Source organism: Cyanistes caeruleus, chromosome 6 (assembly GCF_971803275.1).
Source record: "Cyanistes caeruleus chromosome 6, bCyaCae1.hap1.1, whole genome shotgun sequence".
Lineage (NCBI taxonomy): Eukaryota > Metazoa > Chordata > Aves > Passeriformes > Paridae > Cyanistes > Cyanistes caeruleus.
In genome coordinates, this window is record NC_141706.1 from 18,156,233 (window position 1) to 18,170,653 (window position 14,421).

Sequence of the window (14,421 nt, forward strand, 5' to 3'; positions counted from 1 at the left end):
ATAAACTAGGAATTCTCGTGTCGTGACTCCCATGAGAGTCCATGGTCGTTCCTTAAAGCCGTTCCCAATCGGAGCGACACACCTGAAAATGAGATTGCCACAAACTCTTCTATGCTTTTTATACACATCTGTCACTCAGGTACCTTCCTTTGCCATGCAAGCAAATCTCCAGGACTTCATCATTCAGAGCAAGTGGATTCCTATAGTGTTCATAAATGCAAGCATGTTGAAGGTTGAGTAGGGCATCAGTCACCACAAACGTATTATCTCATGACGTGGTACTGTTAATGTGACAGGTTTCAATCAAGGGCAGTAATAAGCCACACAGATAAATTCTATGTATGTGTTTGTGTTGATTTTGTTTGCATAACTGGACATGAAAAGCTAGGCCCAATGTATTGAAATGCTTCTCCATGAAACTTAATGGTTTGCCTTCCTATTTTGGTAATAATATTTTGCCCTTTGGTAGCTTAACTGATTTGTTAAGAATTGAAATAAATCAAGAAACATTTCCAAAAGTAGAGAAGCTCTCAGTTTGGGGTGAAGGAATGAGAAGATGGAGTGAGAAACATCAGAGAAAAACTGGGAAAAGGGATGCCAAATTTATTTTCAAAGTTAAAGTAAAATCTTTGAGAGGATAGACATATGCACATAAGAGCTGAAGCAGTGTGTCTTGTGAGTCACTTGTCCCTTCTGCTCTTGCTTAATACTGTTTACTCAGAACTCTCCTTGCATCACTGAGGTCTGCAACATTAACTAGTCCACAGCAATTATCCTTAAGAAGAGAGTACTGATGTGTGTGGCTTTGCCCTTTGTCTATTATTTAAGATACTTTATCATACTGTATTTCAGAGGTTTTGTTATTACTTGGAAACTCAAGTGTTCCTGGCTAGGCTTAAGACACGAAATGCAGTATATTGTGTAAAGTGTAAATTGTATCAAATTGCTGTTATAGTTTGTTATAGTTACCTAAAATGGTGTTTCAGCGCAGCAAAAGTATACAGACAGCTCAGCTTCTGAAATAGGCAAGTGGGACCGCACAAGCCCGACTTTCTGAACTCTGGGGTAAAATGACAGGTTCAATGGGGAATATGTGGTAGGCAGGTTGGGAAGGCTGTACCTTCCTAGTACCTCAGCCAATGGAGAGAGGAAGAGGGCAACATGTGGCTGGAAGTTTAAAAAGGAGGCTGCGTCCTCCAAAACCTTGAGAAAGAAAACCCCACTAGTATGCGCCCCAGTGGACTGTCTTCCTTTATTCAAATAAAGGTGTAGGACTCCTCTGTCTCCTTTATAGACACTGTCTTTTCTTTAGCATGGCTTTCTGCACAAAAACAACATCCTGGCCAGAATAAAATAATGCCTTAATTTTCTAACACTAAAAAAATATTGTTGGAGAGTTAGGGGATTTTTTCCTGCACTTGTAGTGACATTTCTGCTCTGGCAAGTATGAGCTTGTGTTGTATTTTGCAAAGGGAGACAGTTGGTTCATTTTCTTCTCCAAGGTAGGCAATAACATTCCTACACTATTGGTGTATTTAGCTAAACTTGCAAGAACCTATGTGATGAGTGTTTGAAGCGCCTTGGAATTTTGCAGTAATGCTTCTATGTTTCCTATGTATATATTTTTTGATGGCAAATAAAATAATCTTTTACTTGCTAAGCTAGGAGTAATTATTTATTTAGTAAGATTGTCAATTAATTTGAGCCAAAAAAATAGAAAACCTTTAATTACAAATGTAAAAATATGGTATTTCTAAGGAGTTCTGCATGTCTTACTTGTTTATATTGAATAATTCTATTACATCTTTAAAGCGGCTATGCATTAATATTTGATCTCTAAGTGTACACAGCCCAATAAACCAACAACAGTACTATGTGCTTCTCTGCTCTTACAAAAGACACACATAGGTGTCCAAATACCTTTCTTGCAATGGCCACATTTCCTTCACTTTCAGACAAGCTTGTTTGATTGGGGTTTTGTGATATTTCAGAGAAAGATTACTTCTGTTTAAATGCTATACTTTCATATTATTTGCCATCAGATGAACTTCTGTTAAGGTAGGCAACCATCTACACACTGAAAACATCTTTAACCAATGCTGATTTATGTAATTTTTTTATTAAGATCGAGAGAATACAAACACAGGAAACAGGAAAAGGTTATTTATTTATTTGAAGGTCTTGTTCATTGTTTCAGGTACTGAAGGGCTTTTAGAGATGACATTGTTCTAAATCCTTATTCTGAAGTTCCTACCTTCAACTTGATATGGGGTGAATGAACAACTGATTGAAATAGTAGCTTGTGTGTTCCTGCTTTGCACAAATGACACCTGGCTATGCGTAATGACAGGCTGCTCTGGGGCTTGATATCTACTTGGAACAGCTCCTGCCTCTACATCATCTGTCTTGTTTATAGTCATATCACATAAAGACGCTAACTGCAAAATACTGGTGGTGTTTTTGACTGCAGCTTTCTCAACTCTTTTTTTTCTTCCAGGAAGGATTTCTCGGCCGTGCCCCGCTGTCCCCTTGGAATGAACCTTCGAGCATCACGTCGTAATCCCTCCTCGGCCGCCCCTAAGGGGCGCGTCCTGGCGCAGCCTGCGGGACGTGCTGGAGCAGGCGCCGGGCGGGCTTTTGGCTCGCGGCGGCGGCTCGCTCTGCCTCGTGATATCACTGCCGGAGCTCAAATCCCGCTTAGCGTTCCCATCCTCACGCCGTCTGTCTACGCTGGCGGAGGTGGAATCTTTCTGCAGCAGGCAGGCAGCTCCCTTGAGTAGGCGAGGTTGGAGGAGACAGGGACAGGGTCGATGTGAAGACCAGTGTGAGGAACGGAACGAAGGAAGCAGGCCCAGTATGAAATTAGTCGCTGCTTATTACGTGCTGCCTCTCTTTCCTGCTCTGGTCTTTGGCACTAGGTGAGTAACCACAGCTGTTTTCCGTAGAGTGCTCCTGCTTTATTTCCTTTTACAAATTCAGTGCTTTGAAGAGAAATAATACGGATTTCAGGTTTTACTGGGGTGTTAAATTTACAGCAAAGATTGTCTCTGATTATTACCTGTCTCGCGCCCGCTCCTGATCGTCATAAGATTGAATGTTCTCTTGGTGTTGCTTTTTGTTTGTTTGTTCTGTTGTTGTTTGGTTAGTTGGTTGTTGGTTTTTTATGCTGGGAAAGAGATGGTACTGTACAGCTTCACCCACAGCTTGTGGGATGTAACAAGGCAGTGACAGATGGAAGCTTTATATATAGGGTAGTTAAATCAGATAGACTGTTTCATTGTAATGAAAGGCAAACAGTTGAAACAGAGAATAGCTAACGTTTTCCCTTATAGAGTGAAAAAAATTAAAAATACTTGAACAATCTCAGTTAAGATTCTATATTTGAATATAGACCCAGGGTTTTTTTTTTTTACTGTAAGCTATTGTAGTGTTATCTCAATGCCAGTAAATGTATAAAAAGTTGCTGCAATCGAAAATAATTCCTTTCTGTGAAAGTGTGTGAGAAAATACGAACAAAATCTATTACAACTTAAAAATAAACCTGATCTGACCATGCAGTGTTCTGATAAGATAATGCATTCGGCTCACTTTCTCAGACATAGTATATTGTCTGTGTTGTGAGTATAATATATTCAGCAAAGAAAAGACAATGTTGAGACACCTTATTCCATTGTCTTGATGTACACAGATGAGAAATTAATGTTGTGTGCAGAGCAGATCTATTATGATACTGCTCTCTGTTTAGACTGCTCAACTTCCAGTTCCTCCTAAATCAAGCCCAAATTTTGACTATGATATTTCTCTGCTGTGTTAGGATAATAATACAGAAATAAGTGTGTAATAAATAGTAATGAGTCTATAAAGCATGTTCTTGGAGGATCATGTACATTTTTCAGGGAAATGTGACTTTTTCCTTTATGCTGTGTCTTCTCCCACAAAATGGGCGCCAAAGTGACCTTTTGGAGAAGCAATGCATATTTTAAGGCTTAATTGTTCACTGAGATGTAAAAAGAAAAGAAAAAAAATGTGTGCCTGCTACATTGTCCTACAAAGGGACAGCAGGAGCTACACACACAGGCAAATAATAACTGAAAATCTCTGAAAGGGGAATATGTACAAATGCAGGGAGAAACCAGGAAATTGCTTCAATTATCCAGTAACTTCCTTATTTTAGAACAGGTTTTTATTGGCACAAGGAGAGTACTTTTTTAGGTAACATTTCTGGTTAGGGGTTTCCACAGTGCTGGTCCATGTGAGCCATGCTGATGTGCTTTGGAATATAGCACTTGGAGGAATATATTGTGGTTCAATTCTGATTTAATAAAGGTCTAAGGAAACTTTCACTAGCAGTCATTGTTAGCACTAATTTGGTTTAATAATTTTATGCTCATTAAAGAATGACGCATCCTTGGAAGAAGAGTTAAAATGGAGAGGAAGCACCAAACCAGCTTTTGCAGATGCAGGTTTGTATCTTGCGTGAACTTGTGCTGATAAAGTTCTGAAAAGAGATAATAGAAAGTTTAAAAAGAAGAATAATATTAGACATAATATATAGATATAATATAGATAATATAATTATACTGTATTTATATATATAATATAAATATAATATAAAATAATATATAGATATAATAATAGAAAACTTAAAAACTACCTGAACATTCATGGGAGTTAAGGTATTTATATAGAGCCATAAGAATGAGTCCTTATCTTCTTGAGCAAGTGTTACCAGTATGAGAAACGAAGCATAGCAAAGTCTGGATAATTGTAAAAAAACACTAATAAATTCAAATCCCCCCTCAACTTTCAAAAAATAGTTGGAAAGAATATCAAGAAGTTGAAATTGGCACGTGGATGCTAATTATGAAAACTATAATTCTAAGGATTGTGTATATTTTCATAAGAGCACAGTGTTGTGGCCTGTGATGTTTTATGTTCTTACCTAATTGAGAGATGAAAATGATCAATGGGAGAGAAATCATCCAAGTATAGTATGTGTTGTAAAGTGAGTTTTTACAAACAGGTTGGTCATCCTGTTAAAAAAGGAGACTGAAACTCTGTTGTAGAGTTGGAGATTTATAAAAGCTCTGGTCTACTCTCTTCAGCAGTCCCTTGTTTTTTAACTGGCTGTGTAGAAAATCAAGTAATTTTTCAACAGCATATACTGGAAGTTTAAAAAATGTAATGCTGTCAACATACCATTTACTGGAAAGAGATTATGCTTTAATCTTCTTCAATGGAAGGCGGTTCTGGCTCTGGCAGCTAATACTTGTAAACGTATGGCTAATTCATTGGTTGGACCCAACAAGGTAGGTTTGCAGGACTAGTTTTTCTGGCAAAAAAAGCAAGGTACAGTATCTTACCATGTGAAATTACTTAGCTACGGTAAAATATTAACTTTGCAGGACAGGGTTTTCCATCCTGAGGATTTATTTTGTAGAAGTTTGTACTCTATTTCATATTTTGGTACTGAAATGAGTAAACACAGTACTTGTTGCAGAGGTGGACAGCTCATGGATTTTTGTTCCTTGTCAGGCAGTGATGCCATCTTTTTTGCATCATGTAATGGTGATAGTTTTGAAAGATCTCAGCATGTCTTTAAGCCTAATTGCAAACAAAAATAAATTGATGAGTTAAGCTACATTAAGGCAATATGTAATTTTTTCATGTTTGATAATGTTGTTAAGAAGAAAAAAGGACACAGGTATCACCATTATTTCATAATTGTATGAAATAATATATACAATACAATAATTTGTAACTTCTAAACTTGGTCTAAAATCATACGCATTAATCAGATGCCCATAAAATAACAGAAAGTTCATGGTTTTGAAATGAATGATCTTTTCTGCATTATCTGAACTGGATTTTGGTATGGCTTTGAGACACAGTGATAAGTCTTAATCATATTTCTGGTCGGTTGTAGTGCCAAAGAGGTTATGAGATTGAATTGGATTTGTCTATCCAGTTAAACATGTATGTTTTGATGGCGTAAGTAAAAATCACTGCTCTAAAATCAGTGTCTCAAAATGTAAAGTGGAACATTTTTGAAGATGAATTTAGCTTGGTAAAAGTTATGGAAATTGTTTTTTCATGTTCACTTTTGTATTTCCTTTGACATTTCCACTTTGGCAGATTTAATGTGATAGATTTTGTATGTTGATAATTTTCAAATGATGAAAAAAATACAGGGTTTTCATATTACATCAGAAATGAGTCTCACTGCCCTGAGAGTTCAGGGAGTAGAGACAGTGTACAATAAGGATCTTATTCTGTGATCCACTTGCGTACTTTTGTGGCCCCAGACACCTTAGCAGTCTAACTGGAATGCTACTTGTAAAATCTTACACGAAGGCAGTCATTGGGTTCAGTAGCTAAGATTTATGGTCCAGATGATCTTGTCTAGTGAGACCTCCCTACTTTTAGATTAAAGGTCAGTCTTCCGAATTTTGAACTTTACTATTGAAAAGCTGTATACCAATTTTTTTTTGTCTAAACAATGAAAGTACTACTCCTTAGAAAAAGTCTGATGTGAAATAGAGCTTTCCCTTTTTTTTTTCTGGTGGTGCATTCCTTCCTGTCCACATGTGAAATATGACAAAGACACAAGACACTGAATAATTTGATTGCAGTAGAATGCTTAAGAGCAAAGAATAGGACCAAACCCAACAAGATAAACTTCAAATAACAAATAAAAATAAATAAATAAAAAGAGGATCAAGACTCAGGAAGAGTACAAGGATGTTGTTATGTCACGTAGAAAGAAAATTAGGAAGTCCAAAGCTCAAGTAGAACTCAATCTGGCCACTTCTGTAAGAGATAATAAGAAAAGCTCTTATAAATACATTAACATCAAAAGAAGAGCAGTGGAAAATCTCTGTTCTCTATTAGATGTGGAGGGGGAACGCTGTGACCAAGGATGAAGTACTTCATACCTTCTTTGCCTCAATCTTTAAAAGAAAGACCAGTATCTACAAGGCAGTCAACCCCATGAGCTGGTAGACAGGGCCAGGGAGCAGAATAGACGCCCTGTAATTCATCAAGTTGGATGGGTCTGCTGATCTGCTAGAGAGCAAAGGATCTAGACAGATGGATAGATAGACAGACAGACAGACAGATGTGTGAGGTTCAACAAGGCCAGGGTTGAGGTCCTATGCTTCAAGCAAAACAACTCCTCACAGCGCTACATGCTGGGGAAAGAACCTGGGGGTGATGAACATGAGCCAGTGTGTGCCCAGTTGGCCAAGAAGATCAATGGCATCCAGACTTGTATCAAGAACAGTGTGACCAAAAGGACCAAGGCCTTGGACAAGTGATTGTCCCCCTGCACTTGGCACTGCTGACATGACACCTCAAGTCCTGTGTCTGTTTCTGGGCCCCTCACTACGAGACAGACATTGAGGTGATGGAGCAAGTCCAGACAAGGGCAATTAAGCTGGCAAAGGGTCTAGAGGGTAAGTCCCTTGAGAGACAGCTGAAGGATCTGGAGTTGTTTAACATGGGGAAAAGGAGGCCCAGGGGTGACTGTATTTCTCTCTGGAACTATCTGAAAGGAGATTATAACAAACTGGGGGTCAGCCCCTTCTCACAGGCAATTAGCAACAAGATGAGGATATAGCCTCCAAGCTGTGCCAGGAGGGTTCAAGTTGGACAACAGGAGGAATTTCTTCACAGAAGGGGTTGTTAAGCATGACAATGGACTTCCCAGGGAGGTGATGGATTTCCATTCCTATAGGTGTTGATGAAATGACTAGATGTGGCACTCAGTGCATTGGTCTAGTTGACAAGGTGGTGTTCTGATAAAGGTTGAACTCTCAGATGTCCTTTCCAACCTAATTGATTCTGTGATTCTGTGCAGGTGTGATTTCTCTAGATTATTAGAAATAAACACAACAAATAGAAGGTATAAAAAAAGCCAAGTGCAAAATACATTCCTTATGCTTAAGACACCTTTACATTAAGGATCTAAAGCAGTAGTTACAATGTTATCTGAGAATCAGAAATTAGTAAGACTTAATAGTGTGCCTTCCATTTAAATCTAGTTAAGATTTTAAGACCAAGGTTTTATTAAGTTCTGTCTAGAAAAGCTCTAAGAAGATCTGTTCTCACAGGAAGATGCATTGAAATTTGTGCTATAGCTTTACCATAAACATTTGCTTGTTTCAAGAGCTGTAGCATCTTCTGTCAGCCCTGTTCTGCACTGCCTCTCATGTTACTGGTATTATGTACTGTGAGTACTGCTAGATTACATAAATGTTACATGAAGATTGCAAATTAATGTGACTAAACATCATAGCATATAATACTGATTTTCTAGTAACACTGTTAACCAGAGCCAGAGTGAGCAAATCTTCAGAACGTTAATTTGTACTTATAATTGTGCCATTTAATACAGAATATAATGTATTTTGACCTTTGTGCACAAAGATAAACCAATCCTCAGGTTTAAAGTGACTGCCACACTATATTTATTATTGACTTAGTAGTTATATTACCTTTAGCATCAAACAGAAGCAACTTGCTAGACTTAATCTCAGACAATTTCAGTTTAACAAATTCTGATTTTTATGCAATTATTAAGATTGTAGACTTTGAAGGATACCATGAATATAGGCCTGACTTTGAAATTTAATTTAGAGACCCATATTTATGAAAACAAACTAGTTAGGAAGAGAATGTCTTTCCCCTCCTGCATACAGGAGGGTCCATTTCCGAATGGAAATCTTTCAAACCTGTGTGTCAGAAGCAGCAGAAATAATTTTTACAATTTCTAGGAACATGTTTTGCTAAATCCATACATGTATGTAGAGGAGAAAGGATTAAGTATATGCAAATTCTTGTAGAGAATTCATGGAGTATACTTAAAAATTGAAGAAAGAAAATACAAAGACTATATAAAGATTTGAATTTCCCTTTGTTATGTTGGATGTTTAGCTATTTTGGTCCTTCTCTAAAGTGAAAATGTTGCTTTTTGTGTTTCACAGTGGCTTGGCTGTTGCTTGTAATAATTACTTCTGAGGGAGAGTTATTCAGTTTTGGAATAAAAAAAATCTGTCTTTAATTTTGGCAGTTAAGGAGACCATATTGAAACTCTTCTGCTGAGAATTAAAGAGAAAAATTGTTTGTATGATCTGAACAACAGATAACTGTACTAATCAGCGTTCCCTGTAGGGTTTTGTTAATGATCTTATATGTGATGGCTGTAGAAAGATTGAGCTGAAAGTGAGGAAATTTTGTTTAGTTTACATTATAAAATATTTTTATTATTAATATATTAACAAGAATATTAACTTTCAATATCTTATTGTTATTTTTGGTTTTTTAAAGTTGATTATGCAGATTATGGTTGCTGTGGTGTGGAAATGTATCAGTGCTGCTTTCCTTCATTGCAAAAACAGGTCAGCTCCAATTCTTTCCATTTCAAGGCAGTAGAACAGATTGACTCCTGCAAATAACTTCCATCACATTCTCTATGTGTTCTATACAATCAACCAGTTTTAGAGGACAGAGGTCAAGAAAAAGGGTTTGATTATTAAATGAATTGTTTTCACATATATGCTATTAAGGTAATTAAAATTAAATGGGAATTATGACTCGGCATGAGAGAGGAGGCATTATGTAGATAAACAGATTTTTTTCAAGATTTACTCCTTTCAGTTTAGTGCTTAGTCATTTGGTTGAATGTCTTCCAGTTTTTCAGAGAAGTTTTTCCTAGTTACTACTAAGATATTTTTTCCTAAACCAAAGAATGAAATTTGTGGTGGGTTATGAACTTCCTTGGAATGAAAATACATCTTTTTCAGAATTAAAAAAAACCCAAAACAACAACAAAAGAAACAAACAAAACAACAATAACAAAAAGCAAACAAAAAACAGCCAACAAAAACAACCAAAAAAACCCTGACAGCCACCATAAAAACCAAACAAAAGCACACAAAACTTGATAGAAGCTCTTTCTCTGGTGGTGAAGGTTTTGATTGTTTTTTGGTTTTTTGGGGGGGTGGGGATGTAAGTCGTTTTTGTTGTTGTGCTTTGGGGTTTTTTCGTTGCTGAGGTTTTTATCTTTGGAGGAAGTTGTGATGTTTCTGACTTTGGGGGGTTTCTTTGGAGAGAACTTTTGTTGCTGTGTAGAGGGAGGGTTTGCTGTCTGGAGCATTTTTATTGGTAGAGGAATTCTTATTTAAGGAACAGCTAACAAATATAATGATCCCTAAAAGCTGATTTTTTTTCCCCTTCCTTCTCTACATAGGTATTAATACAAGTGGTTTATGGAAGTAATGAAGTTCTATGAAAGTATGTTTGTGAGTTAGTTTAAGGCAGAAAATACTTAGGGCTCTCACTGAAAGCTTAAACAACTTTACTCCTTGAATTGCTGAAATTATGCCAGAAAAAATTATTCATGTCCTTTGGTTGTTCTGGTACTTAAGAAGGACTGGAAGTGTTCATCAGTACCTCTGCTAGGATTCCCTGGTGGCATCTGCTGTTTCTTTAGTTTCTGTGTATCATTTAATCTTGTTTGTCCTCACTGTACTTACTGTAAAAATACTCTATAAATGTTAAATGTGCTTAAGCTTTCAAATATATTAATGTATAAGAAACAATAGAAAACAAGCTAGCTAGTTTTGCTTTTACCTGTTTCATTCTATATTATTTGTAATAATAATAATAATAATAATAATAATAATAGTAGTACATTTATCTCTATTATTTTGTATCTCATCTCAGAAAACCTCCCCTTATAGAGTTATAGAAGGACTGAAGAAATTTCTATCTCCTGGGAGAATAATAAAGTACAGGAAAAACATCAAATAGTACAGAAAACAAGAATTCAAATAATGTGGGATGTATGCCCAATTCTGCCTTTTTTTTTCTATGAGATTGTGTTATTTTTTTATTTATTTCTTCTTGATTTTCTACTGATCTTTAGAGTACATTTATGAAAAATGCTTGAGGATTCAACACTATTAATAAACTAGACAAAATGTTTCACATAGAAGAGGACATCTCTGTTGTAATGGTAAAATGTGAGCTAGCAGACCAGTTGAAAATTGAATTATTAAAGTATCTAGAAGATAGCAAGTTAATTGCAGGACTAGAAACAAGCTGCTTTTTGGTTTGGGGTTAATCTGAAATCTCTGTATTCTATTGCAAAAAAAAGTAGTTTTAGATCCATAATCCACTCCCCATACTTTTATAATACATTTGGATTGAAATAAAATTGAGAACTTAATGCACCTGAGCAGAATGTTCAGTTGTTCTCTTCAAACAGAATGAAGTAAGAGAACACTGTCACCCACCTTGCATAAAGCTCAGCAAGCAGTTTGAGGCATATAATATTTTTCATACTAATGTATTTGTAAGACCTTCATAAAAATAGTATTTTGAGTTGTTGGAATGATTGCTATATATTCTTATATTGAGTCTATATTGGCTTAGATTCACTAATTTGAGTTTCCTGACCAGTACACCAAATAATGTGGTGGGTTTAGCGCAGGCTAAAATTACCAATGCACTTACTGATATCTTGCTGTGAGATATGGATTAGGAGAGGGGCAAAACAGGCTTAAAACTTAAAAGGTATAAAGAAACTTTATTAATAGGACTACAAGAACAAGAAGCATCAGAATAAAACCTCCAGAACATCTTTCCTCCCACTGGCTATCCTCTTTCCTTTCCCAACTGACAATGTAGAGACAAAACCTGGGATGTTAAATCAGTTGCCAGCTATACAATAGTCTTTCATTAATTCTTGTAGGGAAAGAGGTTTTCTCTTGTCATGCCATGTAGACTTCTCCACAAGAAACAGTTCTCTCATGGCTTTTCATTTCTACAAATAGCAGCTGCCCAGGAAAAGTTCTGCGTCGCAAAATTCCTCCCATTTTTACAGCCCTCCTAGAGGTGTGTCCATGGGCCACAAACTCATGGGGTATTATTTTAAAGATGAGTTGTTAAAAGTTCTTTTCATCTGTCTCTGTGATCATCTTTGGGAACAGAAGTTTTTTTCTTCTCTCCATGGAGCAAAGGGTCTTCATCACTCTCATCTCTCTCTCTCTCTCTTTGTTCAGGCTTCTCATGGGATTACAGCTACTCCAATGTCTTCTTGGCTTTGTCAATGGATGCCTCTGCTCACATCTACAGAATACTTCATCCCCCCATAGTCTTTCATGAATTAAAGGGGATATTTCAGTATATCATTATCCATCTCCATGGTACTACCAAAAGAGCTTTCAGCCCCATTAGGGCATCTCCTCATTCTCCTTCCATCTGAGGCTTGACTCCTTTACTGACCTTGGTGTCTTCATTTGGTCTTCTATGTGTCATCGCTCTTTTTCTCTCCCTGGAGAGAGAAAAAAGGCCTGCAGGTCTCATCTGCATAGTGAAAGGGTTAATATCTTGCCCAGTGGCCACAGCAGTCACTGTGTTGGATTTCAGGCAGCTCTGGGCCCCTTCCTCTGCCTAGCAGCTTCTGGGGAGTGGGGGGGGGGCGGGGGAGGGCGGGGCAGTTGGGTCTGGCTTGGCCTGGAACCGTTGGTGCGGGCCAGCGGGGTTTAGTGTCATCAAGATGTCAGCAGCTGTGGCATGGCCTGGCCCAGCCTGGGGCCAGTTCCCCACAGCCTCCATCCCCTGCCCAGGAGCCTCTGGGGTCTGGCCTGGCCCCCTCCCAGGCCACACAGGCTGTGGGGGAGCAGGGTCGGCCCCACTAGAGCTCAGTTACCTTCTGAGGCTGGAAGCCAAGAGAGAGATTTCCCAGGCTTGCTGTTTTTAAAATGTGGTTCTCACAGAGGTAGATCTAATTTCTAAATTGTTCAAAATGTTGTCAGTTCTCAGAACTAGCCAGCTATTGGCCTTTTCCAATAGCTCCGAGCAGCTTCTCTCAGAGATATCACTTCAGTGGGTGTTCAATTCCCCAAATGTCCATCAATGCAAAACCAGCACAAATTAGATATTATTTTACACTCCAGAAATTGTTCAAAAATTCAGTTTTGGAACACAAAGTGATCTTGGTTAAATATGAAAAGTGAAGTTGAACCATTTTTTATATTTAATGTTAGTAGGGTATTAAATTTTTCATGCTTTCCTTAATGAAGCACTAAAAGCCATGCAAGGATTGTTTTACATTGTATATGTATATTCTATGTAAATGTGTTTATGAAAACATCAAACCTCCAAAAACTCTGCACAAAGTCTCCAAAACACCTACCCGTAACAGCTGGTGCAATGCTATTTACATTAATAGAAATACATGACAGATCCAAATTACATAACAACATCCAGTTCTTGAATGTTCTGTTTTTAAAAATTGACTGAGTACACATTTGGTTGTGGAAACCACTGGAGTGTGTTGAGTCTTCCCTCTTCCCCAAAAAAAGTCATAGTTGGTATGTGTTTGCAGGGATTTGTCTTAGCACTATCCTGAACCAGTGAACATGGTCAAGAGGCAGAATGAGTAGTTAGGAAGATCAATGCAGGCAACAGAAGAGTAAAAACCTAGGTCCTGAGCCACAAGATGAAGCATGCATTCCTTTAAGCAGTAAGAACCAATTTCCAAGAATATCTGCTTCTGCACAAAACACTTCAGGTTTCTGGTGCTGATTTGTGAAAATGCACTGTAAAGAAGTTAGAAATATTTAAAATATGTCCTGCTGTCAAAATCAATGGCTATCACCAAACTATCTCATGAAATATGCATATTGCAAGCTTTCTTCCACAGTTCTACCAGCTGAAGGATATTTAGGTAGCTTATATGTTGTATGAATAATGCATGCCCCCCAGTGCTTGAAAAAACACTAAGAATTGCAAAACCTATTTATTATAAGGGACCACAGTAAAACAGAAGTAACTTCTTGCACAGCTGATGCTGTTGAGAGAGCAGACTGTTTTCAATATTCTGCCTGAACAGTGTAAATTCTGTATTACAGTGTCATGCAAATATGTTGGAAAATACAGGTTTAAGATTTATGTGGCAATATTTTGTCACTCTATTGGGAACAGCGAAAGAACGACACAGACTCTCTTGTGGAGTCAGAACTGGAGAAGTTTCTCTCTCAGTTTATTACCTCAGCTCTTTTTTATAGACCGATACGTGAAAAGTACAGAAAAGAAAACTCTTATTGGTTAGTAAACTAACACATCACCATCATTGGTCAGTGGGATTCACCACCCCTCAACTTTCTCTTGCAAGAAAACAAGGAACAGACAAACAGCACCTGCAAGGCTGCTTTCTATCTCTAAGGATTGTTTTAATTCTTCCTTATGAATTCCCAGACCATTTTCCCAGGCAAGACTGAGAAAGCTATGCGGCCAGCAATTTCCACAGGCACCATGCTCTCTGTTTCAGAGTTAGCATCCACAATATTTGGCAATGACTCTTCATGAAGTACAAAAACAAGAAGTATAAAAGTTACAACATTGACAGTTTTG

The 14,421-nt window shown here is 37.5% G+C and overlaps 1 protein-coding gene across 8 annotated transcripts in view; it reads left to right on the forward strand.

The window, feature by feature from the left end:
- Positions 1–2,581: 2,581 nt before the first annotated feature.
- LUZP2 (leucine zipper protein 2) overlaps positions 2,582–14,421 on the forward strand; it is a 270,446-nt gene continuing 258,606 nt past the window's right edge. For 2 of the 8 annotated variants that reach the window (XM_086895406.1, XM_086895408.1), the window contains exons 1-2: positions 2,582–2,918; positions 4,397–4,463. In XM_086895406.1, coding sequence (XP_086751532.1) covers positions 4,426–4,463 — 38 coding nt within the window. In that variant the 5' untranslated portion in view covers positions 2,582–2,918; positions 4,397–4,425. The remainder of the gene's footprint in view (positions 2,919–4,396; positions 4,464–14,421) is intronic. The other 6 variants (XM_086895409.1, XM_086895416.1, XM_086895411.1 and 3 more) reach the window with 5 other exon arrangements.